Source organism: Anthonomus grandis, chromosome 7 (assembly GCF_022605725.1).
Source record: "Anthonomus grandis grandis chromosome 7, icAntGran1.3, whole genome shotgun sequence".
Lineage (NCBI taxonomy): Eukaryota > Metazoa > Arthropoda > Insecta > Coleoptera > Curculionidae > Anthonomus > Anthonomus grandis.
In genome coordinates, this window is record NC_065552.1 from 6,695,593 (window position 1) to 6,722,660 (window position 27,068).

The 27,068-nt window shown below is 34.1% G+C and overlaps 2 protein-coding genes across 2 annotated transcripts; one reads left to right on the top strand and one right to left on the bottom strand.

Moving 5' to 3' along the window:
• Window positions 1-906: 906 nt before the first annotated feature.
• Window positions 907-15,554, top strand: LOC126738474 (nucleolar complex protein 3 homolog). Its single transcript, XM_050443836.1, has 12 exons — window positions 907-1,073; window positions 1,141-1,415; window positions 5,266-5,438; window positions 5,490-5,684; window positions 5,736-5,918; window positions 5,978-6,111; window positions 6,165-6,365; window positions 6,531-6,719; window positions 6,772-6,953; window positions 13,403-13,753; window positions 14,890-15,159; window positions 15,332-15,554. The coding sequence occupies exons 1-12, from the start codon at window positions 1,065-1,067 to the stop codon at window positions 15,519-15,521; spliced, it is 2,352 nt and encodes a 783-aa protein (XP_050299793.1). The 5' UTR covers window positions 907-1,064; the 3' UTR covers window positions 15,522-15,554.
• On the bottom strand, window positions 15,543-25,285 carry LOC126738475 (RRP15-like protein). The gene is made up of 3 exons (XM_050443837.1): window positions 25,121-25,285; window positions 24,732-25,036; window positions 15,543-15,970 (listed from the first exon to the last, which is right to left on the bottom strand). The coding sequence occupies exons 1-3, from the start codon at window positions 25,158-25,160 to the stop codon at window positions 15,560-15,562; spliced, it is 756 nt and encodes a 251-aa protein (XP_050299794.1). The 5' UTR covers window positions 25,161-25,285; the 3' UTR covers window positions 15,543-15,559.
• Between the last annotated feature and the right edge of the window lie 1,783 nt (window positions 25,286-27,068).

Sequence of the window (27,068 nt, forward strand, 5' to 3'; positions counted from 1 at the left end):
TCAATATAATGCCCGTATCTCCTGAAATTCCCAAGGGATTTTAATAATTTTTTGTCCAGATATTAACAATGAATACCTAAAACGACTGACGATGGTCTCAAGCCTCTACAAACTAAGGTTTTGTTGTAAAAATTAATTAAAAAGTCAAATGGTAAAAAAATTAAAAAGGCTCGTTCAATTCGTTTGTAGAGGTTTGCAACCATATTAAATCAGTTTAAATATTTATTATTAGTTGTATAAAAAAGTTTCATCTGAATCCTTTGGGAGTTTTGGAAGTTATAGTCGTTTATATTTTTCTACATCTAACATTTCAATAATTTTTTACAAAAAAACTTTCGTTTGTACAGTTTGTAGAGATTTGCAACCATCTGAAATCGGTTTAGATATTTATTAGTAATTACATAAAAAAGTTTTATTCAAATCCTTTGGGAGTTTTGGAAGTTACAGCTTTTAAATTTTTTTTGTACATCTAAAAATTCAATAATTTTTTACCAAAAAACTTTCGTTTGTAGAGGTTTGCAACCATCTAAAATCAATTTAGATATTTATTATCTTTTATAGAAAAAAGTTTTATACAAATCCTTTGGGAATTTTGGGAGTTACAGCCTTTTTCATTTTTTTACCATTTGACTTTTTAATTAATTTTCACAACAAAACCTTAGTTTGTAGAGGCTTGAGACCATCGTCAGTCGTTTTAGGTATTCATTGTTAATATCTGGACAAAAATTATTAAAATCCCTTGGGAATTTCAGGAGATACGGGCATTATATTGATTAAATAACAGGGAGAGCGGACTATAAATTGGTCGCTGGCAACCGGCATATGCTGCGTTCTCGATTTGGTTGCTGGATATCGATCGGACGCTAGCTTCACACACATGTTGCAAAGGCCTGCACACAAGTACCAAATAAGCCGACCTAACCTAAAAGTTTGTTTTGAACTTTTGTTTGTGATGGTGTTTGGTCCTATAAAACCATTTTAAACTTTTGCCATTATCCCATCCACAAATGTTTACAAAACTGGCTTAAATTGCACACGGAACTTCCCTCAGTAAGCTTCTAAAGATGTCAGTGGTAAGTTTCCATCAATAAATGCCGAATTTGCACGTTTATAGTATGCACAACATGTTTCCAATTTCAGAAAAGTAAAATATCGAAGGCGAAACGCAACAACCAGAAAAAAACGAAACTAATAAAACAGGGGGTGATTAAAAAGAATTCAAATAAAAGCAAGAAACAAGGTCGGGTGAACCCACCTAAAATTGTAAAAAATGTGCCAAAAGAGCAGTATTCAGACGAGGAGAGTGATCATGGAGAAGACATGCTTCAGATGGTTGAGGAGGAGGATTTGGATTTTTTGAAGAATGCTATAACCAATAGGAGTTATGGTATTTTGAACCGAGTTAAATATACTGGGTAAATATTGTTTCTTTTTTTTTAATGAGGAAATTGTTGGATTACAAAAGAATAGTCTAGTCAATCAATGGTGAAGTAGGTTTCTTAAAAATCTTACATTCGTTCTACATAAGTTCTATTTGAGAATACAGACAAGAGTGATAGCTATTGGTCTATCATTTTCAGGCAAATATCTGTTTCCTTTTTTGAAGATTGGGGTTTATTTATATTTGGGGGTAATAGGTGATAAAAAAAAAAAGACATTCTACTTAAATATTTCCAGAAATTAACTTCAATTACAGTAAATGATTTGCTACCTTACAAAATATGTTAAAAATTATAAAACTTTCTGAAAATTAAGTAAAACTTCATACATGAAAAAAACTATATTGCTTGCAGGAACCTATTTAATGCACATAAATGTTCACTCAGTGTGCATTTCTTATTTTGTTTTATCGGTTTAATATTATATGATGATGTTGTCCAGACTAAGAAGCTGCTGACTGACTTGTGCGAAACTACCGTCAATGTGCTGGCTGTTAGTAAATTTGGGAAGCCGAATCGTAACGGGCGTCAGGCTGTTAGGGTGATCCTTGGTAGTACAGACGATGTTAGGCTTGTTTTGAAGAACAAATTGAAGACTGTCGGTAAATTCTTCATATATGATACATTGAATGGCACACTTCCCTATATGATATATTGAATGGCATATTTGCCGCACACATTCCTCTTAAGCAGCAACGTAAAAGAAGATTTCCAAATTATTATTCTCGAGAATTGATTAAGAACATTTATAGGAAAGGAAAGGCTTTCAAGGACTTTAAAATGTACAATTCTCCATTCTTTCAAAGTAAATTCCATTCTCTTAGACGCCTTATCAAACTACAAATACGCAATGAATATAAGTTGTATATATCAAACACAGAAAGGAATATTTCTTTAGACCCATCTAGCTTTTGGATTTTTTTTGGTTCTAAGAAGGCTGGCACCAGGATTCCTGGTATGATGAGGCTACTCGATGACGTGGTAATTAAAGACCCACAAGACGTAGTTGATGCTTTTGCACTGTTCTTTGGTGAGGCATTTATACAATCAAATTTCATTAACCATTCATCGACGTCTGATAATGTGCCCCACTTTGACATTTCCAACGTTGATGCTTCCCAGATTATTTTGGCTAGTAAAAAACTCAAAAATAAGTTAACATTTGGTGTAGACGGTGTACCTAGCTTCTTGGTTAAAGATTGCATTGGTGTCCTGGTTGATCCGCTGACCTACATTTTCAACTTAATACTGTCAACAGAACAAATTCCTGAAATTTGGAAGACTGCTAAAATAATACCTATTTTAAAAGCTGGGGACTCTGATCAAATCGTGAACTATAGGCCAATCTCATTACTCTGTAACTTTCGAAAAAAAATTTCGAAAATATCCTGAATCGGTCGCTATTTAGTCACGCAAAAGAACTCATCTCTGTAGACCAGCATCGATTTTTTAGCGGGCGATCTTGTGTTACTAACTTATCCTGTCTGTCTAGCCACATCTGTGAATCACTGTGATGTTAATACTCAAGTCGATGTTATTTATACCGACTTCCAAAAAACCTTTGATCGGATAGATCACTATATTTTGCTGCATAAATTAACTCAGTATGGTTTTTCAGGGAGATTATTTAATTTATTTCATTCCTACTTGATTGGTAGATCTCAATATGTTGAATATGAGGGTTTTAAATCGAAACTTTTTAACGTAACGTCGGGTGTGCCACAGGGCTCGAACCTGGGTCCGCGCCTGTTTAGTTTTTTTATAAATGACTTGGTTGAGTCACTCACTTGTCAAAGGCTGGCTTTTGCCGATGATTTGAAGCTATATTTAAATGTATATTATTATATTAAATGTATATGGTTTGGAGGATTGTGTTTTTCTTCAGAACTGTCTTAATACATTGGAGGTATGGTGTGCTGTTAACAGATTAGGCTTTAATGCGGCTAAATGTAGTGTGGTCAGTTACTCTAGATCAAAAACACCCTTAAATTTTAATTACTTTATTAATGATACTATTTTGAGTAGATTAGAGCAAATTACTGATCTTGGTATCACCTTTGACTCTGAATTTACATTCGTTTCACACTTTAACAACGTAGTCAAGTCAGCCCTGAGAAGGCTTGGGTTCATAAATAAAAGTTCTCAGAGTTTTACTTTGGAATCTACATTAAGACTGCTTTTCTGTTGCTTTGTGAGATCAAAACTGGAGTTTGGCTGCATTATATGGAACCCGCTCTATCAGAATCATGTTGGTCTCCTTGAATCTGTTCAGGAATGGATTCATTGATAGTCCTGTACTTCTTTCTGGTGTACGTTTTATGGTGCCTACTCACTCGGTAACGTAAGACAGTTCGCTTAAGCATTGCACGTCCAAATCCTTGTTTTCCACTACGGAGGAAAATAAGTCGCTGGACAGCCAATTGCGACACAGCAATTCCTGTTTAGTGGGCGCTTCACCGATTAACATTCCGCCCAAGCAACGCCCGATGAGGAGAGAACACGTTTTTTGCATATCGACGATCCAGATCCAGGATTGTTCGGCTAGTTGGGATAGCGTGGGTGTTTCCGATCCTGGAATACAAGAATTATTTAGTGCTTACCATAGGGATGGCAAAGATGAAAATATAATAATCATTTTCTTTATTTAGCGCTTGATTAATACCTTAATTTGCTGAATTTAGTAGTATAAAAATAAGTAAAACCTATGTATGCGAATACATAAACTGTACATCACATAATAATTAGCTAGACATCCCCTAACATTCTTTCCGCCAAGGCCTCATACTAACATCCTGTTGAAATCGCCACTATATACAATATGCGCTATATTTAATCGGATCTGTCACATGTGCGATATAAATTTCTCTCCGGTTCATGTGATTGTCGATATCTTGGTGGATCATTATTCTTGGGATTAAGACCCATGTGTTTAAGTTATAGTTAGTAGGTATATTGCAGTTAATTTAATTTAATTTTGTTGAATATGTGATTATCTTGTTAAACTTTTATAATTGGGTTTTTATATCATATTAATTGTTATTTGTTCTAATTTTTTGATAACTTTTGAGATTGTGACTTTACTTTACTTTTTTTCTTTTCTTTCATTCTTTTAGGTTTGTGTGTGTTTTTTTAACTATATTTTTCATTGTTTTGCAACTGTTTCCTGTTATTGGGCAAGTTGCCTGTTGGAAATAAAGGCTTATTATTATTATTATTATTATTATTATTATTATTATTATTATTATATGTGAACTAATCTCATTCTAATGGCACTACCGTAGACGAAATATAGAAAACGGTATCATAGCGAAATTTGTTGTTTTGAAAAAAACATTAACAATTCAAATAATCCCCATACAGGAAAATATAGGTATAAAAAGCAATTCAAAACACTCTAAACTATAAATCATTTAATTTTAATTCCACGTACTAAGGTATTAAATTACTAAAATGGTTTCCTTAATGCTTAAATAACCAAAGGTCATCAAACTTCAGTAATATGAGATCAACTGATAAACTCAAAATTTCTTATATACCTTCTATCAAACTTTTGCAGATATTTGAATCCTTAAGGAAAAATCAGATATCTAAGTATTTATTTATCCAATGCATTTTTAATATATTTCCCTCTCATATTAGAAGTTTTAATAAAACACTTCTTCCTTGAATAATATCTCATATATAAGAGAATTTACTGCATTCAGTATTGCCTCAATAGTGCCTGTAGTAGCACCTGATATTAGTTAGTTAGTTAGTAAAACACATTAACTATGACACCTTTTTATTTTACTACAAAGGCCTAACAAATTAATATTACGGATTTCAGTCCCTCACCAAAACCAAATAAACGAAAAATTGAAGAAGACGAAACCTTAGAACAACAATATGAGGACCAAATAGAAGACAATAGTGGAAAACGTGTAAAAGCTCTGCTACCCATTAAAACGCAAAAAGGCCTGGTGCATAAAGAAATTATCGAGGATATACCTGATGATGAAGGTTATTTTGTTTCTAAATAATGCATTTCCAACCTTAATTCTCAACTTTTAGATGAGAATGAGCAGGAAGAGGAGGAGGGAAACGAAGAACCTGACGGCTCAGAACAAGCAGACTCAGAAACGGAAGAGTTTACTTTACAAGAATCAGCTATCGATCTGAGTCAGCCAATCTCAGCGGCCCAACTGTTGGCCACCAGAAATGACATATTAAGGCAAAAGAAAATCCATATTGGAACTCTTAGTTCTGGTAAGATTTCCTCATTATTTTCGTTATTTTTCTAATTTTTTGAATAATCAGGATTATTGGAAAACCCCGAGGAAAAAGTGACTAACTTGAGAACACTATTATCTCTTATGGATGAGGAAACACCTGAGGTCTACTTCATCGTCCGAAAGCTCGTAACTATATCGCTTATGGAAGTTTTCAAAGACATTCTGCCCGATTACGAAATTAAAAATGTGAATCCCGATGGAGTAAAACGTAAGTGAAAAACGACGTCTGTGGTTAGTTAGTTTTGATAAATCTTTAGATAATTTTAGTGAAAAAGGACACACTAAAGCTGCAAAAATATGAGGAAATGTTGCTGTTATATTATAAAAAGTTCTTACAAAAGTTGGAGAAATATTGTTTTTTGCTGACCAAGAAAAAGGGTGATTCTAAAAAAAAGTCTGCGGTACGTAAAAATTTTAATTTTAAATATTGAACTAATATGTCATTTTTATTTAGGAAGAAATCGCTTTATCGGAACTCTCGATTCAGGCGATGTGCGATCTGCTAGTAACCCATCCGTATTTTAATTATAGTCAAAATATTGCGCAAGTGTTGGTGCCGTTTTTGAATAACTCCAGGAAAAATATTAGGGATTTGGTGAAAAATAGCATTTGTACTGTCTTTAAGGAGGATAAAAAGGAGGAAATTACTTTAAAGGTATTTTTATTGTTTTCAATTTGGATTAGAGGTATATCAGTCCAAGGTTACCTCAAAATTTTCCAGAGGAATGCAAAAAATCGATTTTTATTATAGAGTTTACAAAATTAAGACCATGGACCAAGGTAAATTCACATCCATAAATGATAACACTCTAATTTTTAGATCTTAAGGTTAGTTAATAATTACCTTAAAACTCACGCGCACAACGTTAATGTGGAACCCTTGGAAATCTTGTTGGTTCTCGACTTAAGAGGTGTTAATTTAGACGAGGAAAAAGAGCAGGATATCAAAACGAAGAAAATGCAGGCGAAAAAGGCTAGACTGTTACAAATGTCGAAAAAAGAACGAAAGGTATGTACATTGAAACTATAATAAAGATATTTAACCTGTTTATCATTTTTAGAGAAAAAAGAAGTTACAGGAACTGGAAAAAGAAATGTTAGAGACAAAGGCGGAAGAGAACAAGCAGCAAAAGCAAAAAAACCTGACGGAGATAACAAAAGTGATATTCAACATTTACTTCAGGATTTTAAAGAATTCGGAGAATACTAAGATGCTCGGGGTTTGTCTCGAAGGATTGGCAAAGTAAGAAGTTTTATTTTATGTCTTTTTTTGTATACCGATATTCTCTAGAAAATGAGATTACATCACATATACAGGTTCAGTTATTTTTATATTCGCACATATAGTGGTTATACTTGTATAGACGTTTGGTCTAAATACGTCAGAAAAGTAACAATCGCAGGAGATCTAGATTGTAGTGCAGCCGGTGCAAAAGGAAAAAAAGCAAGATCTTTAAGATGGTAAAGCCCATTAACTCAAAATGATAAAAATTTGCTCATAACATGGATTCCATAACATATATTTAAGCTTTAATCTAACCAGAGAATAAAAGAGGGCTTTAAGCCATTTTCTTTAGACCAAAAATTATAATTTTAAATAATGAAGCCTACATTTCTTGACTTAAAGTATTATGCAAAAACAATGAAGAAATTCCAAATATTTCGAAACTGTTCCATCGGGCTTTAAAAAGGACGCGCTTCGTGACATTTCCTTCAGTTTTTAATTGTTTAGTCAGTTTTTACCTTGGAAACAATTAAATAAATAATGCCTGTGTTTTTGTTGCCAATAAAAGTGTGTTCTGGAATTTCGTTACAATATTAATAAAGCATCGGAAAACCAGCATTTAAATAATATTTGCTTATATAATTTTATGTTTATTAATTATAACTAAATTTTATATTTATAGTTCCTGGGAGGCATTTATGAAAATTATGAGGGCTGAATTTTATAACTCTTTTCCACCTAAAAAGTGCCCTCTTAGAAAATATAATTCCAAGCACATAAAATGTACCTGACATACGTGATTGTAAGGCAATAAAGTGTACATGTTGAAAAATGTAAACATAAATGGAGGGTGGAATTTTCGAATTAATTATTAAAATATTGTTTTCTGGAATTATTAAACCACTGGTTTTTTTTAATAAATAATTAACTGAAAAGCGATATTTTTCCTGAGCAATTAAAACTGGCTTTGGTGATACCAGTTTTTTAAAAATGTTGAACAGTGAAAATTATAGAACAATTAATTTTCTGTCATGTTTTTCAAAAGTGTTTGAATACACATAACCTGTATTAGAATCATGAAACATTTATTCAGTAACAACCTGATTAATTCTATCCAGCGTGGATACTTAAAAGGGAGATCAACCCTCATTGCAATATTTCAGATTACTGGAATTACAGGACATATTTCAGGCTTTGGAGTCTCAACATATACCACCTGGTCTCTTTCTTGATTTCTCAAAGGCCTACAACATAATAAATCATGACATATTTTTGTTGATATAAATATTAAGTAGATTTTATCATATTTGACAGGAAGAAAATGAAAAGACTATAGGCTATGGAAAAGATTGGGCAAACTCAGAAGTTATAACTACTGATTTAGGTATACAGTATACCCCAAGAAAGTAATCTTAGTCCTATAGTTAAATATCAAACGAACTTACCTGTAAGTGAAGTTCGATATTAATTATATGAACCACCTTTTTCCTCAGATCATAAACAAATGTAGTCCCTGCAACTTGGCTAAAGGCCACAAGTTTTAAAGTCCTCGTTTTTTTTTGACGTAGGTGGCGTTATTAGCGCCACCCGTACCATCCCCACCATACCTACTAAAATCATTTCTTCAAAAAGCAGATGTCTGCAACTAAAGACTCAAGATACAGGGTTGGGCGTTTTGCATGTAAGGGAGGGATATGATCTGAGGAAAAAGGTGGTTCATATAATTAATATCGAACTTCACTTACAGGTAAGTTCGTTTGATATGTTAATTATATTTCCACCTTTTTCCTCAGATCATAAACAAATGTAGTTGTTTAAAGACTCTATTAGTTGCAGGCATGTGCTTAAGTTTTTATAATTAAAATTCTAATATCTTAATATGCATAATAATATATTATTTTATTTAAAATAACAAAACATAACTTTCTTACAACCTAGTTTTACATTATTTAACGATATAATGTTTTAAACAAAATTTTAATATTTATACATTTAAATCACACATCAAGAATTATTTGTAACTGCATTCTCAATTGTTGTCCTATATTTTATTTTATTACTATATTTTTGTAAAGGGTAAAATGACTTAAGATAAGAGATTACAATTTCAGGATCCCAAGTGTAAGAGTATTTGGGCTTCAACGGTTGTGAATTTAATGCACCTTTGAAAAATCTCTCAATTCGATTATCTGCCGTCAAATTAGGATGAACAATTAGGTTAATAGCTACTCTAATATTATTTAAGAAACCATACCTTTTTCCTTAATCAAAGCACTTAGTAAAAACTGTAACAATTCTAGTACAGAAGCAAATATAGGCATCCCCTCAGAATTGCCACCATAACTTTAAGGCAGAGTAGTATTGTTTAACGGTTGATCAAAGATAAAATTATTTTTATGGCATCAGGGGGCACTCCTCTGCAGAGGTAGGCTTCTTGCATAACACCCCAATCACCAATGAAAGCTGCCCCCACTGCGGGTGAGGGGATCTATTAATAGAAAGGAGAACTTCTTCAGGTTTAAGAAGTACCATTTCTGAGTCCAGCATTTCCTTGAATTTAGGGAACCATGCTTGAGTAGGCCAATAGGGTGCCACAACAATGCCTCGAGCATTTTAGGTCGAAATCTTTCTCAGAATTTTGTAATAAGACTGTAAGGCGTTTACCAAAATTGTCTCTGGGTCCTTAAACCAAGAGGCAAACTTTTAGGAGGAGCATTTATTGTTATTACGGCTAGCAAATAAATCAAAATCTGGTAATCCAAATTTATTTGAAATTTGCAAGAAGGCTTTTGGGTTAAGAGACCATTCTACCTCAGCTCGACCTACCCTTGACTGATAATCTGCCTCTTTGTTTTCTTGGGAACTGATATAGGAGGCAAATATAATTATGTTGCGATGTTCACACCACTGTCAAATTTCTCTAGCAAGTTTATTTAATTTTTTATAGTGAATTCCCCCCATTCGATTTATGTAGGAAATTGCAGTGGTGTTATCTATACGCAAGAGATATTTTTTGGCAAAATATTTTAACCCAATAAAAGTGCTCATTAGTTCTAAGAAATGTATGCTTTCAAGTCTTTCCTTGGGGCTCCAAAACCCCTTGAGCTTCCCTCTCTATAGAAAATGCCCCAGGCATCCGGGGTGGCATCTGAAAAAATTTCTATTTTTATACTCGAAAGTAAAAAAAAGAGATTTTTTAACTTTTCCATCCACCATTTTGCTTCTGCATGCAAGGGCAGTGGGATTGTCATTTTCCTATCGCACTGCCTACCCATTGCATGCATATTGATGCTAAAACATCACAAAGTTTAGCAAATTGTCTTATGCTGCACAGCTTTGTAAAAACGAACTTTTGTAAAAGACTATAAATTTCAACATTTTTTTGTTAAAGGAAAGCTAAGCCCCATATTGATAGAGTCAAAGTTAAAGCCTAAGGACTTACAGTATTGACTTGGTCACAAAAGACTTTTTTAAAATTGTATAAGAAAACCTAGTTCTGTAAGTAAATCACATGTAGTTTTTATATTTCTATTACACTTTTCTACTTAGTCTGCCCAAGAAAAAAAAAATATCAAGATAATTTACTGACAAAAACCCTCGCTTTTTAAGACGAGTCACTATTTTTTTAAGCAGTTTTGTAAATACCCAGGGGGCTGAACACAAACAAAATAAAATCCTAAAATTTCTGATGACTCTTACTAATAGGTATCAGGAAGTCTCTTTTAGGTCAATAGTGGACATATAACAATTTATTGCTACATTGCTAGCTTTCTATCCTCTACCTTAAAATGTTCGGTTTTTACAAGTGTATTTGAGTTTTTTAATTTTAGAATAAATCTATTTGAACCGTCTGGTTTCGGGCGTAGAAAAATATTTGAAATTTGAAAATGATTTGATAAGAGTGTGCACTGCTGCACTGCACCCATATTTCATAGGTGATCTATGGCCCACTTCGGACCAGTTTTCTCTTTAAGAGACCAAATCCTCTCTTTTTGGAGGATATTTTTGGACCACTTTGGATAAAAGGGGATCTTATACCCCTCCAACCAGGATAAAATATGTTTATCATTACAGTAAGGTGTCCATTTATTTTTAAACATGGCAAGTTGGCCAGCATTTTTTTTTACCATTGTTTTTTCTAGTTCTCCTTCTGGCTCTGCTTTTTCTTTGGATCTGACCAGCTCTTGCTCCTCTGCTGTCTGTCTTTTGGTTGAGCATTTGAGTGCCCATCCCACCAAGGCTGGACCCTCTGGCCGGAGGTGATCTGTTTGGAAACCATCTTCCGAGGCTCTTGAAGTTTAAATTCTTCTTTTTGACAAGAACAGAGCAATTTTTCTCCAGGGTCTTTGCTTGCTCCAGACATTTGAAGAGGTTAGCCCCAAAGAGCAACTTGCTAATTTTGGGGGCGCCTGTGAAATCTATTTAAAATTTTCTTTTAATTTTTGCTCATACCCCCATTGCAATTGCAAAATGGAAGTTTTCCTCCATGGACAGATTGGCCATGGAAAAGATTGCGCAAAATTCTACCTGAGTTACTTAACCACTGAAGCAGTTGCAGATTTTTTCCCCTGGGAGAAAGGGGATTCATTTAATAGCCTTGTCAGAGCCTTACCAATTCCCACAATAGCTGCGCTTAGTTGCAACTGGTTTTTCAAAATTTTGTGGTCCCTCTGTATGGCAGAATCATTAATATTTAATTTAACTTTAGTTCTGGTGTCTTAAATGGACAGTTAGCAGGCACTGGATATTTTTCTTCGCCAATGTTGTTACTTGCCCGTCAGGTAGTCCCTCACAAAGATTTCCCCATTGGTGAAAACTATGGGCAAAAAAATTCGTCAGTTTTTGCAGGAGAGTCGCAATCCTGCTCCAAAATTTTTAAACCAACGGATCCAAGTAAATTTTGCGAATTGGTTCAGTTTGACCTAGAAAAAGGAATTAACTAAAATTCTTTGATTTGCTTTAAGCTCAAGTCCAGATCCGCAATTTTTTTTTTTTTTTAAATAAATAAACAATATTTTGTTTGTTTACTAGATTGACAACTGACAGTTCATCCGTCAGTCTTTAGCGGTGTCAGCTGTCTACCCCACCTCTTTTTTCAGAATAATAAAATCATAGTCGTAGTTGAGATCGTATCTACGACATACGTACTTATGCTGTTTGACAGTATTCTGTAGAAAGTAGAAAGGCGGATTTTCAACTTGGGACTTGGCTTCAAGGGATATTTTTCGGACTATTATGTCAGAAAATATTATTTGAGGGCTACGGTGCCCTGTTCCTGTACCAGGAACAATTTTTTGAACAATGTTAAAATTGTTTGTTTGAGCTATGGTGCCCTAAACATTATTTTTTACGTTTTAAAGCTACGGTGCATAAAACGGCCTCTTCAAACTACGGTGAATGAAGAGGATTCTAGACCTAGCTAGAATAATATTACCTGTTAGGCAATAAGAATTTTCAGACTACTGTGTCAAGAAAATTCGTTTTTGAGCTACTGTGCTCAAAAACAATTATTTAACCTAACACTTCCCTGCCCGCCGCCATCTTGACTCGTTGTCGCCAGCATTTCCGTGTTGGGAAGTGTCTGTTCAAGAAACGAGAGATCGTCATTGTCGTCGTCCTCGAACCATCCTTGATCGATAGCGTTGGGGGCGAAAGATGTCGATGGCTGCGGGTCTTGTGGTGGTAACGGCGGCGGAGGGGCCGTATACGACACCGGTGTGTCAGGCACGGCTTGCCCGCCATGTTTGACGCTACACGATAGCGTCCCCTTATTCTTCACCTTCCTCAGCATTTTCAGTCTATCCTTTAAGAGATAAATCTCTCTTTCAATGGCTTCCTCGTCCGAAGAATCTGATAATCTTGAAGAATCCGAATTTTTCCACTTTTTAAATCACTTAAGCACTTACGAAAACTTAGAACTTGTTGACGCGTCAACACAAGAAACAGGAATGATTTTATTTTATTCAGTATTTTTACCGACAGGCAGTGGGAAAAATACGATTACCGAATAATTGTCCATGTGAACTACTTGCACGACTTTGCAAATATTTGCGTATAAGGGACAAATAATTGCCAGATACGCGAGTCGTTTGAGCCAGCTTAAAATTCATTATACCATTTTTATCGTCAGATACCTATGCAAGGATGTTAAAGTTCAATTCTGATATTCAGAGTGTTGCTTCATTTTGAAGAGATCACAATTTAAAAATAAATCCGGTCAAAAACTTTTTAATCTTCTTTGAAATGAATAGTTTGAATGCATATAATAAAAACAATTTTATGTTATGACAGGCTTTACAACAGTTGGGTAGGTACCAGCGTACCACCCAACTATGACTTCTTATAGAACCTATACAGTTTTCCCTTTTAGCTTTCTTCTTTTGTAAATAGGATAATTACAGGAAAATTTTGTAGTAATACTGTAACCTCATTAAGGAAGACTCTAATAAAATTCTTTTTATTTCTAGGTTTGCCCACTGTATAAACCTGGAATACTACGTAGACATTGTAAACGTCCTAAACAAATTATTATCAGAAGATTGGTTAGGCTACAGGGAGCAACTCCACTGTATCCAAACCATTTTTATAATGTTAAGTGGACAGGGAGAAGCAATTAATATTGACCCAACAAGGTTTTATGTGACTCTATATAAGGATTTATTGAAAACCAATGCGGGCAGGAACCACGAAAACACTTTTATAGTACTGAAAACTCTTATCGATTCTCTGATTAAGCGACGGAAGAAGATTACTAATAAGAGGATAATCAATTTTGTTAAAAGGCTGGCTACGTTGAGTTTGCAATTATTACACAATGGGTAAGTGTATTCACGTTTAATATAAATTCGTTATGCTTGTGTACTGGTTAACTTTATAAAACTATTATGTTCTTGGGCTGTTAATACAGTTTTAGAATCAGATCAGCACAATGATCTCTTTTTTTTTCAATAAAAATTGATAGACATTTGAAGTAAAAATTATTTCTGTCTCAAGGAGGTCTTATCGAAAGTACCTTCAGTTTTTCCTTTATATGAAGGAATTTTTTGTTCATATCAAGTTATTTAATGGATGGAAATAATCTTGATACTGACAAAGGCTTTACAAAGCTCTAAATATTTTGAAAACTCATGAACGATTTTATTGGTTTTGTTTTCATATGAAAGCTGATAAGTTTTTTTCCCAAAAAGGTTTTTACAAGTGTCCTTGTAAATATAACAATTTTTGAGTTATTGAGTAGTAGCCATTGTATTGAAAAAAATCTTGATACTGTCAAAGGCTTTACAAAAATTCAAATATTTTGAAAACTCATTTAACGATTTTATTGATTTTGGTTTCATATGAAAGCTGATGAATTTCTTTACCAAAACGGTTTTTACAAGTATCCCTTTAAATATAACGATTTTGGAGTTATTGAGTAATTCTTCAATGTATTGAAAAAATCTGATACTGTCTTAAGGTTTTACAAAAATCTAAACATTTTAAAAACCTATTTAACAATTCTATTTTTTTTTCATGTGAAAGCTGATGAGTTTCTTTACCAAAAATATTCTTACGAGTTTCTTTGTAAATAGAACCATTTTAGAGTTATTGAGTAGTTATTTAAAGTATTAAAAAAAATCTTGATACTATTAAAGGCTTTACAAAAATTCAAATATTTTGAAAACTCATGTTACGATTTTTTGGTTTTTGTTTTGTGTGAAACTTGATGAATTTCTTACACTCTTTATTTATTACATGGTTCCCTGTAAATACAACTAGTCAAAGGCTTTATAAAAATGGAAATACTTTAAAAACTCATGTAACGATTTTATCGTAAAGGCAGTCTTTAAATCTGGCAATGTATCGCTCAAAAGGAAATAAAATTCGATGATGGTCGTCAAAAGGCAAATTGTCCAAATTTTCCAAAACTTTCTTAACCTTCTATACCTTCTTAACCCCTGTATACACTTTTTAGCTCATTAGGTTGCCTAGGCCTAATAAAAACCCTAATGCAACTAAACCGATCGGTGGACATCCTGTTAGATTTGGACAGTTCCGGAGGCGAAGGAAAATTCCAACCGGAAATCGAAGATCCGGAATTCGCGAACGCCTCGAACAGCGCCTTATTCGAAACCATATTATTGAGGCGTCATTATCATCCCGTTGTTGGGAAGTTTGCCAGAAATATCGCCAGTGGGGTACCGGCTACCGGTGACGGCAGTCTACCCTTGGAGTATGGAAAATTGTGAGTATTAATTCAAAATTACGCACATGCGCTACTTAGGTTTGCACGTAGCTCATTTAAGTGGATTTCCCAAATTAGATATAAACCTAGGTTTACTCTCAAGAACTTATAGGAAGTGATTTATGTTTACATAGAAACCTTTTTTTTTATGGTTTACGATTTTCTTTTTTAGGACAGTGGAACAACTTTATACAGACTACAGTATGGACCAAATGGCATTCAATCCACCAGTGCCGGTGCCAAAAAAAGCATCTGCGAAAGGTAAACCCAAAATAGGTTTTCTGGACGATTCGTTCCGGGACCATTGTAATAATATCCTAAGAAACAGAATTAAAAAAAGACCATTTTGGATAAGCATTTAAGTATAAAATAATAAAAATTCATTGTTATTTAAACGTTTTTATTCAGACTCTACATCCTCCTCTACCTCCATTTCCTTTTCGCTCTCCTCCTCGTTCTCCACCTCCTTATCCCAATCTTTCATCTTGGCAGACATCAGAAAATCGTCCCGTAAAACGTTCCACGATTCGCCCTGTTTCTCCGGCTTCTTTTTCACTTCCTCGTCTACGTTACTAGATTTCTCCCCCATAAGCACGTCCAGGAAGGCCCTTTTGTCGATATTTTTTAGGACTTTTTCTTTTCGCACTTCCAACGGTCCGGCCTCGTCCAGTTTCTTGCTGATGTCTTTTTGTTGCATTTTTACCGCGTTAAATAGTTGGACCACGCCTTTCGTTGCGATTTTCTGCAGTGTTCGTTCTCTGTCTTTTTCTAGGATGTCGGGTTTTACCCTTAGTTTTGGCAGTTCTCTTTTCTGAAAATTAAAAATTTTCCGGTTGTAAACTATAAAACCAAAATGTTTGATGAACAGTAGAGATGGACCAGACGGCAAAGAATACCGAATTCCTAGACGTCTTAGTTCCCGAGAGGTTTGTGTCTGTGCTTCTCTTAAACTAATTTGAAGAGGTGAATTGAACTGAGGTTAAGGTGCATTCACAATTAATTCGTGGATGAAGTGACGCTGGGACGCGCATGCTAAGTAGCTTAGAGGTAATAAGGGTATTCACAGTGGCGTGTCGTGAGGTTTGTGCCAGGAGGGGCACAGTAAAAAATTTTTTTTGCAATGCCACGCCTAAAACTCGTTAAAAAATGGTTTCTTTTTTTTTAATAATGATATCATATCAAACAAAAAAAACGAAAACAATGGCACGTTTTGAATAAAAGTTTACCTATCTCTTTTACCTTAATTGAATCCAGGATCGATTGAACTCAACGAAAAAAAAACTGTAATATCAGAGTAGTCTTTTAATATCATATAAGTCAGTTCACTAAGAATAAAGGCATTTTCTTAGTACGAAAAAGGAACCATAAAAATAAGGTAAGTATTTACTATTTACATGGATTATTGTTATGTTTAGGTATATTTTAGAATACTAATTTCGAGATCATTTTATTATAATAACATATTTACACATTATAAGCAAGCGAGAGGAGCTATTTTTTAAAACAGAAATCCGCTCTACGGTCCTTCATGGAAATAAATTTTTTTAATACTTTGTCATCAATATTATTTATTTCATGCGCCATATTTCGATTAATGGACACCATAGCCAGAGCATTTAGTCTATCATTAAGCATGGTATTTCGCAAAAATGTCTATGCATTTAAGCGTAGAAAAAGTACGTTCTGCTTCTGCCGTGGTCATTAGAGTTGTCACGATAATTTTTAATATTTTTGACGTTTCAATAAACGTCTTATGAAGGGTGTTGTCCATGATAAATGAAAGAAGATTCATTGCTCCAATAATTTCTTTTAAATCATCTCTCGAATAGATTACCTCTAATTCTGTTCTTAGCCTTGATTTGGTCAGCATTGGATAAAATGAAGCTACATCATCTAAAACTGCTATAGGAAACTTTTTTGAAAATTCTGAATATTTTTCTGTATTAAACAGGTAAGCGGCTTGCAAATGACCCCGATAGGAAAAACGATCCTTCATTTGAGTTGTAATTGTATCACAAATTTCTTTGGCAACACTTCGAAAATTATCATCGGTTCGTCTTCTCTTAGGCGTAGGAAATTCGGATTCGACAATCTTTTGAATCGAATCAGTTTCATTTCGGATATTAGAAATATTTTTTTCAAAAATTAACAATTCTTTTTGCAACTGAACGCTGTCTTTATTTTTAGATTGAAGCTGATTGTACAGTATGTCAACGTGTGGTAAAATTCTGTGAAAAAGTGGTAACCAAAATACAAACTCTGGATCTTCCAATGCTCTTCGTAGACCGGAAGCTTCATTTGACGTAACACCTTTTTCACACCTACTTTCAATTTCTTCGAACACTTCTATAAGTTTTTCGCGATTTTCATACACAAAATTAACTGTGCGAATATTATAGTTCCATCTAGTAACAACCGCTCTTGGTAATCTTTTATTTATGATTTCTTGTAAAACGTCACACCGATGAGATGAGTTTGAAAAAAAAACGGGTATTGCTGAGAGATTACTAAAGAACACGCGAACTTTAGCGTTTGGTGATGCCGATTTCTGCATTATTAGGTTTAATTGATGGGCATAACAATGAATGAAATGAGCATTTGGGTATTTTTTTTTTTAATTTGAGCTTGAACACCGTTGTTCAACCGCTCATAACATTTGCACCATCATAAGTTTGTGCTATCAATTTTTGAGGAGTTTTTAAAACTAGGGGATCAATTTGATCTTCTATGCATGTTTTTAATCCAGTGGCTGTTTTATCTGTAACCCTTAAAAAACCCCAAAAATGTTCACGGATGGATCCTTCATAAAAATACCTTAATATTAACACCATTTGACAATAATTCGAGACATCAGTGGTTTCGTCGCATTGGATTGATAAATAGTCAGCATTTTCAATTTGCTTGCAAATTTCTTCTCTACATACTTGTAACATACTATCGAGAATTTCGTTTTGGATAATATTTGAGGTCCCTTTAAAAACAGTAGCCGTACGCAAGTGTTCCTTTAATGTATTGTCGAGCTCTGCAGTAAAGTTAAATAGCTCTTTAAATATTCCTTGATTTTCTGAGGATTCTCTTTCATCATGACCTCTAAGTGTTATTACATCTCATTACATCAAAAGCACTACAAAATTTTACACAACTAATTATCCTTTTTAAAATATGACGATTTTTCTCGACCTTATTATTATGTAAAATAATACTTTCTCTGTAAGCAGAGCTTAACTGTGTCATAATATTAACCTTACCGAGTATAGCTAAAGCAGTGCAAGAATTGATGTGGTCACGAGACGATTCATGTTTTCTCATTTTCTCAGGAAGATGGTGTAAATCACCGATTCCTTTCCTTGCCTAGTTGGAGTCCATTCTAGAGTCAGCTTTAAAAAACAACAGACACGGGAAACAGAATAACAAATTTCTTATTTCACACCCACATATCCACTTATTTTTTTCATAAATATCCTTTGAAAATCGTCGGGTAAAAGATCTGTTCTCGGCTTTTCGCGTACTAGTTTACGTTAAATTTAAATTTGGCAAGGGCCTTCCCAGTTCTTTAATTTTGACCTTATCGGCCAACGGCAGTCTATCAAAATTGATTTCAATAATATTATCTACAATATTCATCATAAAACGTAAAAAAATCCTCAAAGCCAAATAGGTATAACGATACCACCAACACAAAAATCGATAATATCGACAAAACAGTACCTCGTTAACAACGAATTGCCGATTAAAACGCGCCTTTCCTTGCAGAATAAAAACATCAGCCGCAGAAAATCCGCGCCCTAATTGACCTTATGCAACCTGAATATTACAGGGCCTCGTGCATGCTCGCGCCGCCGAAGTCCTACATCGGTAGTATCGGTACATGTCGAGGCGGGCGGCGCTGTTTTCGCGCGGCCCAGCCATATGATTCAATCTTCTCTCGTGTGCACGTGCCAACGAGGACGAAGAGTTAGAGATAAGAGGGAATGTGATGGTTAGATACGATTTTTTTTAGTTTAAATTTTTACTTAGTAACACAATGTAAAATGTAAAAAAAATTGGTGTTGCACATTGTCTTGGAGGGGCGCGCGGCCACGCGGCCTTATGGAGCAACCGCCACTGGGTATTCATAATAAAATCCAACTTTGGCATATGTGCTAACGTGGACAAAATAGCTTTTATCCCTTACGCTACCCGATGTCACAATTGTAACTTCCTTATTTACTAGTGTTATAAGGATCAAAAAATGTTTAATCTGGGTGGAGAACCGTGCGACATGATTGTGAATAGTGCATTTTATAGGTGTACACGCGCAAATCGTTTATTTTGCCGGGAGTGCATTCTTGTCATAACCTGAAAAGTTTCAGATCATTTTCAGCAATGGCTCGTGCAGGTAAGTTATTATTTATTTATAGAATTTAGGGGAAAAAAGAAGTGCTTAATATTAAATAGGTATAATAAACTTCAATTAAGTGTATTGTTTTTAGAGATTGAAAATATCTTTAAAATTCTTGATTCCAAGAATGGTTTTGTTATGTATATCACAATTGTGAGCCACGGGAGTTAACGTGGTTTGGTTTTAATTAAGTTGGATACAATTAATTCTTTATTACAGGATGAAGTAAGGAAATTATTGATTTGGACCATCTAAGGGATGACGAGGAGGCATTGTTCCAACTTCTAGACGAAGTTGGGTCGGATTTAGAGTCCGAGGATGAAGAACATGAGTTTGAAATTCACGAAAAGATCCCAATTGTAGCACCAAATGAAGCTGATAGCTCTTCAGATTCAGAAGATGATTTACCCCTCATACATTTCCAGACTCTCCGGTGAAAGCATGGAAACTTTAGAAGCAAGGATTTTCCTGTAAAAGAGGACTATACTCCATCCATCGTAAAAACTCCAAACGAATATTTTGCTAAATATTTGGTTGATGATTTTTTTGAGTCAGCCGCAAATTTCACTTCCCAGTAATTTCTTGCAACAAAATGCAAAAGAAAACAACTTTACCTCTCAAGAAATAAAGAAATTTTTCGGAATGAATGCTTTGATGGGATGTATTCATCTTCCAAGGATACATACATATGTATTGGAATGGAAAATATAAGTTCCCATTAATTGATGGGGTCATGACCCGACAAAGGTTTTACATTATACGTGTAAATTTACATGTCGTTGACAATCTTAGCATCTCAGAAGAGGAGCAAAAAAAGAAAATATTGTGGAGAATACAGCCGGTAATTGATTTGGTTCGCAATAGATGTAAAACCCTTGAAGGAAAAGAAAAGACAGCTTTTTCTATTGACGAACAAATGATTCATTTTTTGGGAAGACGTCCAGTTCGACAATTTGTTAAAAATAAACGTGGAAAGACCAGTGGGACTGAAGAATTTCGTTCTTACGACATATACGGACTGGTATTGGATTTTGAAATCTACTAGGGCAATACTACCCCACTAAAAGATAGGGATTTTAGGCTTGGGACCCTCAACAATATTGTGTCTAGCAGAAACATTACCTCAAAATAGTTACCTGTATTTTGACAGATACTTTTCAACTATTGCTTTGATGAACAAATTGACGAGTTTGAATATAGATGCAACTGCTACAATTATGTCCAACAGAGTGAAAGGGCTTGATTTTAAAAAAGACAGTTTAATGAATAGGGGAGTCAGAAGAAGTTGTTAGAACCGATAATAAACTGCATTCCAAAGTGGAAAGATAATAAATCTGTTTTAATGATATCCACAGCTTTTGGAAAACAGCCGGAAACTGAGGTGCAAAGATGGAATAAAACAGAAAAAAAACGTTCAGGCATAGTGTATGCCCAGCTGTTGTTAAATCATACAATGAAAACATGGGTGGTGTAGATGTTTGCGACCAAATGATGGAATACTATCGATCTTCCTTTCGAACCTGGAAATGAACTCTTAAAGCCATCCTACATTTGTTTGACTTAGCAATAGTAAACAGCTGGATGGAGTATATAACCTTCGAAGCAAAGATATTATGGATCTTTTGGAATTTAGACTTAATCTTGGGGAATATCTGATTGCCGGTACTAAGAAGCGTGTATTGGAGGAAACAGAATGCCAAGAAAATATAGAGGAAGAGACTAGCGTTGAAGGAAATGAAATAAAAAAGAGAAGAATGCCTTCCAGTTTGCCCTGTGCAGACAAACGCTTTAATGGTTTTGAATACTGGCCAAAGAATGAAGAAATGAAGAACCCAGTTAAATGCAGGTTAGAAGGGTGCAAAAGTCGGTCCAGAATGCGTTGCCTAAAATGGAATGTTTTTCTTTGTTTAACCAAAGATAAAAACTGTTTTATTTCATTCCATACAAGGTAATAAATTTTGTTTGACAATTGTGCTTTTCTAATGTTGGCTTCCTAGACACACAATTGTGTACTCCCTTAACCCTTTCGAAGATTTTTTTAAATAATTTTCCGTACCTTTTGATCCAACTTTATTGGCGTAAAATAAATATAAACCCCAAACTCATTTTTTTTTTATCTCAGTACTGTAAGGGTTATGTACTAACCTGAAAACCAAAATCTCAATGCAGGCAAGTTTAATTGTTTCTGCAACTTTGAAACGCGATTATTCGGCAAGCTCTAGACAAAAAGCAACAAAGTAACATACCATTTAAAAGAGAATTGAACGCCCTTTAAAAAGAATGCGTCACTTGAACCCCATTCCCGTTTAAGATTCTAAGGGTGACATCTACCCCTCCTAGGGAGGGGAGTTGAAATAAGTAGTCTAAAAATATTTATTTAGTCCCCCCTTGAAAAAAAAAAATTGAAATGTATTTTTTTCATATTTTCGTTTTTTTATTGTCCGATTTTTCATATTTTTAATTGCAAGAAAGATATTAAGGGTAGGAAGATCTCAAATTGGCACCCGAGATAACGGAAAACGCGTGAGAATTTTTAAAAAAATCTTTAAATCAAAGGAAGCAATTTATGGCTCACTCTGACATCTGTTATTTACATCTGCGCAAATAGCAGTGTAAGTTTTATCAGCTTAACAAAACATTGGATCTCTAACGATTGGAATAAAGAAAATTCCATATTGAACTGCGACTCATTTCCAGATACATACACTACCGCTCAAAAGTATTTGCCCACCATGTATTCTTTTTAATATATTTAAATTAGATACAAAAATCTTATCTTTATACCTATGTTTAGATCGTATCTCTTTTGTAAATTGCATATATGCTTAAACAGCAAACCTATCAACTATGGTTCGTTGAAAAACACTAAGTATTTAAAAATAGTCTTGCAAATAACAAACAATGTAGTGAAAATATGCATTTTTTTTTAAAAACTAATCTGTTTACAGCTCGTTTCCGATGAAATTTGAAACATTTAAAGGTATTTAGTCTTCAAGAATTGATTTTGTGTAACATTGGTAAATAATTTCGCTTGCTTATTGACGATTGTCACCGTTTCTTTGCTGGTTTTTCAACATTCTTTAAAATGGCTAAAACAAAAGAGTTATCGGTAGAAACAAAAGGTATTATCATTGGACTTCATAAGGCTGGAAAGACTAACCGTCAAATTTCGACGGATTTTGGAATTCCAAGGCAGGATTCACCAGAGACGGGACTATTAGCAACAAACCTCAATCGGGAAGGCCAAAGGCAACAAGTTCAAAGGAAGATTTAAATATTATAATTACAAGCAAACGCAATAGACGCCTTACCGCCTCTGAAATTACAGCAAAAATCAACAAGGAGCGTAAAAAAGCGGTCAGTGTTTCGACAGAAAAACGGCGACTTTATAATGCTGGTCTTAAAGGACGTTTAGCTGTATCAAAACCGCTACTAAAGGATGTTAAAGAAAAGACTTGAGTGGGCTCAATCACACAAAGAATGGACCATTGATGACTGGAAGAAAGTTTACTGGATGGACGAGCCGAAATTCGAGGTTTTTGGAACGAAGAGGCGAGTTTCTGTTCGCCGTTATGCCAATGAAAGGGTCGCTGAGAACTGTTCTGTGGCCTCAGTTAAACATGGTGGTGGTTCGGTGATGGTGTGGGGTTGTTTCGGAGGATCTGCAGTGGGCGATCTAATTAGAATTGAGGGAATTCTTCGAAAAGAGGGTTACAAAACAATTTTAAGTGACAATGTACTTCCTTCTGGTACTCGAATAATTGGGGAAAACTTTATCTTTCAACATGACAATGACCCCAAGCACACGTCGAAATTATGCAAGCAATAATTAGGTCAATTATAAAAGCAACATCTTCTGAAAGTTATGGTATGGCCCCCACAATCACCAGACCTTAATCCTATCGAATTACTGTGGGATGAACTGGATAGACATGTGCGAAAATCATGCCCCACATTAAAAGAAGACTTGCACAAGATAACTCAGGAAACATGTAGATGAATCCAAAATTTGATTTTCTTAAATTTAATTAATTGAAAAATGTATTGTTTATATTCATTTTGTTATAAATAAACCATTTCATAAGAATAACTGATGGGTTTATTATTTTTAGTTATAACTTTAAAACAGTCATATGTGGGCAAATACTTTTGAGCGGTAGTGTAGGTGGTCATAAAATTATGTGCTGTATCAGACTTAACTGCAGTTGCAAAATGAATATCTACCCAATTTAGTCATTACTCCTAAAAGTTAAAAAAAGATTCAAGAAGAACATGGCTTTTCCATTAAGAAAGGTATACAGGATGCCCTAGATAACTATGTAGAACTCTACACATGAAGAACTACACTACACTTTATATTTTAGTCCATATCATCCATTATTATCTCTGTGCCGAACAAGAAAATCTTTGCTTTAATAATTTAACCAGAATTCATCTAATTGACCTAAATAAAAATTATGCCATGTTTCAACCAGAAAATATTTTGCTTGTGAAATGGACTTATCTTAATGAGATGAATTGACAAGATATCACAGTTAAAGGATTTTACCAGCTCTAAAAAATTAAATAAATCATGTGAAAAAAATTGCAGAACAGTTTGAAAAATACTAAAATAAGACCCTACAAGTTAGAAAGTCTGATCCATTACATTAGTGGAAGGAGCACAGGAATGAGTTGGAGCTAAAGTTGTAAAAAAGATACCTATTTAAGTGACCTGGCAACCATTAAATATTCAGAAATAGCCAACACATATTATAATGTGAAAACACGGCTTGCCACATAGATTTAGATGTCTTCCATGTTTTTTCGTCTGATATTGGATACCCTTTTTAGATGTTTGTTCCTTATTACTTATGTGGAGCTTTAATGTAATAATGATATTTATTATAGAAGACATATACTATTTCACAACTGCGAGTTCATAATGTCTAAAGTTTCAATCATCAAATAGACTTAGTAGAGCTCTATTTCAGCATATTTTAAGGAAATTAAATATTATTTTTTAGTGTCCTATTGGAATAATCCACAATTTTTTTTTATCTTAATCTATTTTCAAAGTACTATTTCTGCTCGAATTTTAAAATATTGCAAAATCAGAGATTCTTAAAGTGGACAAGACCCCCAAGAATATTTCTTATCATACTTACCAATAAACTTCTAATCTGATCTTACAAGACTCTTTTAATCTTACCTTCTTCTTTTGTGGTCCCTCTAATTCCACCTTTTCCTCCACAATGACTTCCTCCTTTTTGATCTCTCCTTCAGCAGTTTGAACTTCAAACTCCCCCACTTTTTTCCTCTTTACTACAGGATCTGTGAGTTTCTTCGCCTTGGATAACACAAGACTCTTTTTCTTCTTTGGCTTGTTGGTCCTTAAGATTTTCGCTATTGAGTCAGCCCATCCTTCGTTCAGTAACTGCATGCTCTCATCATCGATTTGTTCAGAATCTGAGTGCTGAGACTCAACTTCCGAGTCGCTTGAGTCCACATTTTTATCTAAATAAGGGGTTTACTTGTATACTTAATGGGGTTTAATCAAGCAAGGTTTGAATAAAAGTGGCATAAAGTTAATAGAAGTACCTTCTACGAGAACTCTGGCTTTCTGTGCTTTCACTGTCATGATTATTTTAATAGAATAAAGCCTAAAATGTTTTATTTTTCGTTAAATTTGTTTTGGTTTATTTAGTGCTTCAAGACATGACAAAAGTGAGGTTAAGTTCTTAGCGTTAAATGTCATTTGTCACCAATGTCACTTCTGATTCTTCTTCTTCTCTTAAAGGAACAACGGTTTGAAATGGCGACGGTTGTTAACGAGTGAGAATTTACAGACTTAATTTAAACGTAATAAACAACAATTTTTTATAAGATAGTACAACAACGATAGTCCAATGACAATTGTTTTCATTATCAAGTAGTTTATTATTTAAAAATTCTATTTTTTGAGTAGTGAAAAATGCCAGGAAATTAATATCTGATATTTGTTAAAATTAGCAGTGCATGTACTTTTAACAATTTCAAAGACATTCATTTGACTAACCTCCATTTACAGAAACTGTTTGTATTATGGCAGTAGTTCTGTAGAATGAATAGAGATGACGCCACGGTAATAGTCAAAAGACAATTTTTTTCATTATTCAGTAGTTCAATTTTGATAAATTCAATCTTTCGTTTACTGGAAAATGTTGTCAAATAATTAGTATCTCATACAAATATGGAAAAACGTACGGTCGATAAGAATTTTTGAAAACCTCAACAACACTCACATGACTAACATCCATTTACAAGAACCTCGTTTGTATTTTGCAGTTTGGCAGTGGTTTAACAAAACTAGTAGAGATGGCGCCATGAGAATAGTCAAATGACAATTTTTTTCAATAACAAGTAAAGTAGTTTAATTTTCACAAATTCTATCTTTCGTATACTGGTAAATATTCCTACCTAATTAATATCGCAGATTCGCGAAAATTTGCAGTGCTGGCAAGAATTTTAAAATGCCGCAAAGATATGCACTTGACTAGCCTCCAATTACAGAAACCTTGCTTCTAATTTGGCAGTCGTTTTAAAAAAGGAACAAAGATGACGCCACAGTAGTAGTCAAATGACAACTTTTTTCATTATCAAGTGGTTCAATTTTCGTAAATTCTCTTGTTTGTATATTGGACAATGACGCCAGGTAATTAATATCCCATATCTGCTAAAATCTGCAATGCTCCTAAAATTTTTGAGAACCATGAAGTTACTCACTTGACTAACCTCCATTTACAGGAACACTTTTTTGGCAGTGGTTCTGTAGAAGTAAGAGAGGTGACGCGACTCGAGCAGTCAAATGACAACTTTTTATTATTAACTAATTAATTTTTTTTTAAATAAAGATTCCGAGTAATGCTAAATGTTGCCACCTAATTAATAATTCACACTTATAAGAATGTGCAGTGCTGGCAAACATTTTTTACCATCTCAAAGATGTTCACTTGACTAACCTCTAATTACAGAATCCTTGCTTGTATTTTAACAGTGGTTTTTAAAAAAGTAACAGAGATGGCACCACAGCAGCAATTAAATCACAAATGACAATTTTTTTCTTCTGAGTATTTCTAAATATTTGTAGATGAATATTGTTTACGGTTAATATAATGTATAGTGATACTAATGAGGTTTACTAATTGAAAGTATTACGCTAACAAATCACAGGAATCTTGTCCGTATTTCAACTGGTCCGTTAGCCAATCAAGCCATTAATAGCTACGTTTACAACGCGCGGATCTATTAGGTCCATGGATCAAATGATTGACTATTTTTATTTAGTATAGCCTCTTTATAAGGATTGATTTTGAGGATTAAATTAGTGCAGGATTATCTCTAGGATGAAAATATCAGTTGAAGGAAGTTTATCAGTTTAGACGAAGAATTAGAGAACATAACCTCAGAATCTTTAAAAGTGTTATTATTGTTTAAAAAGAATAAAAATAAACTAATACATTTTTTCAAGGTTTACGCTTGTCCTTCTCTTACTGTTCTTTATTTTTGT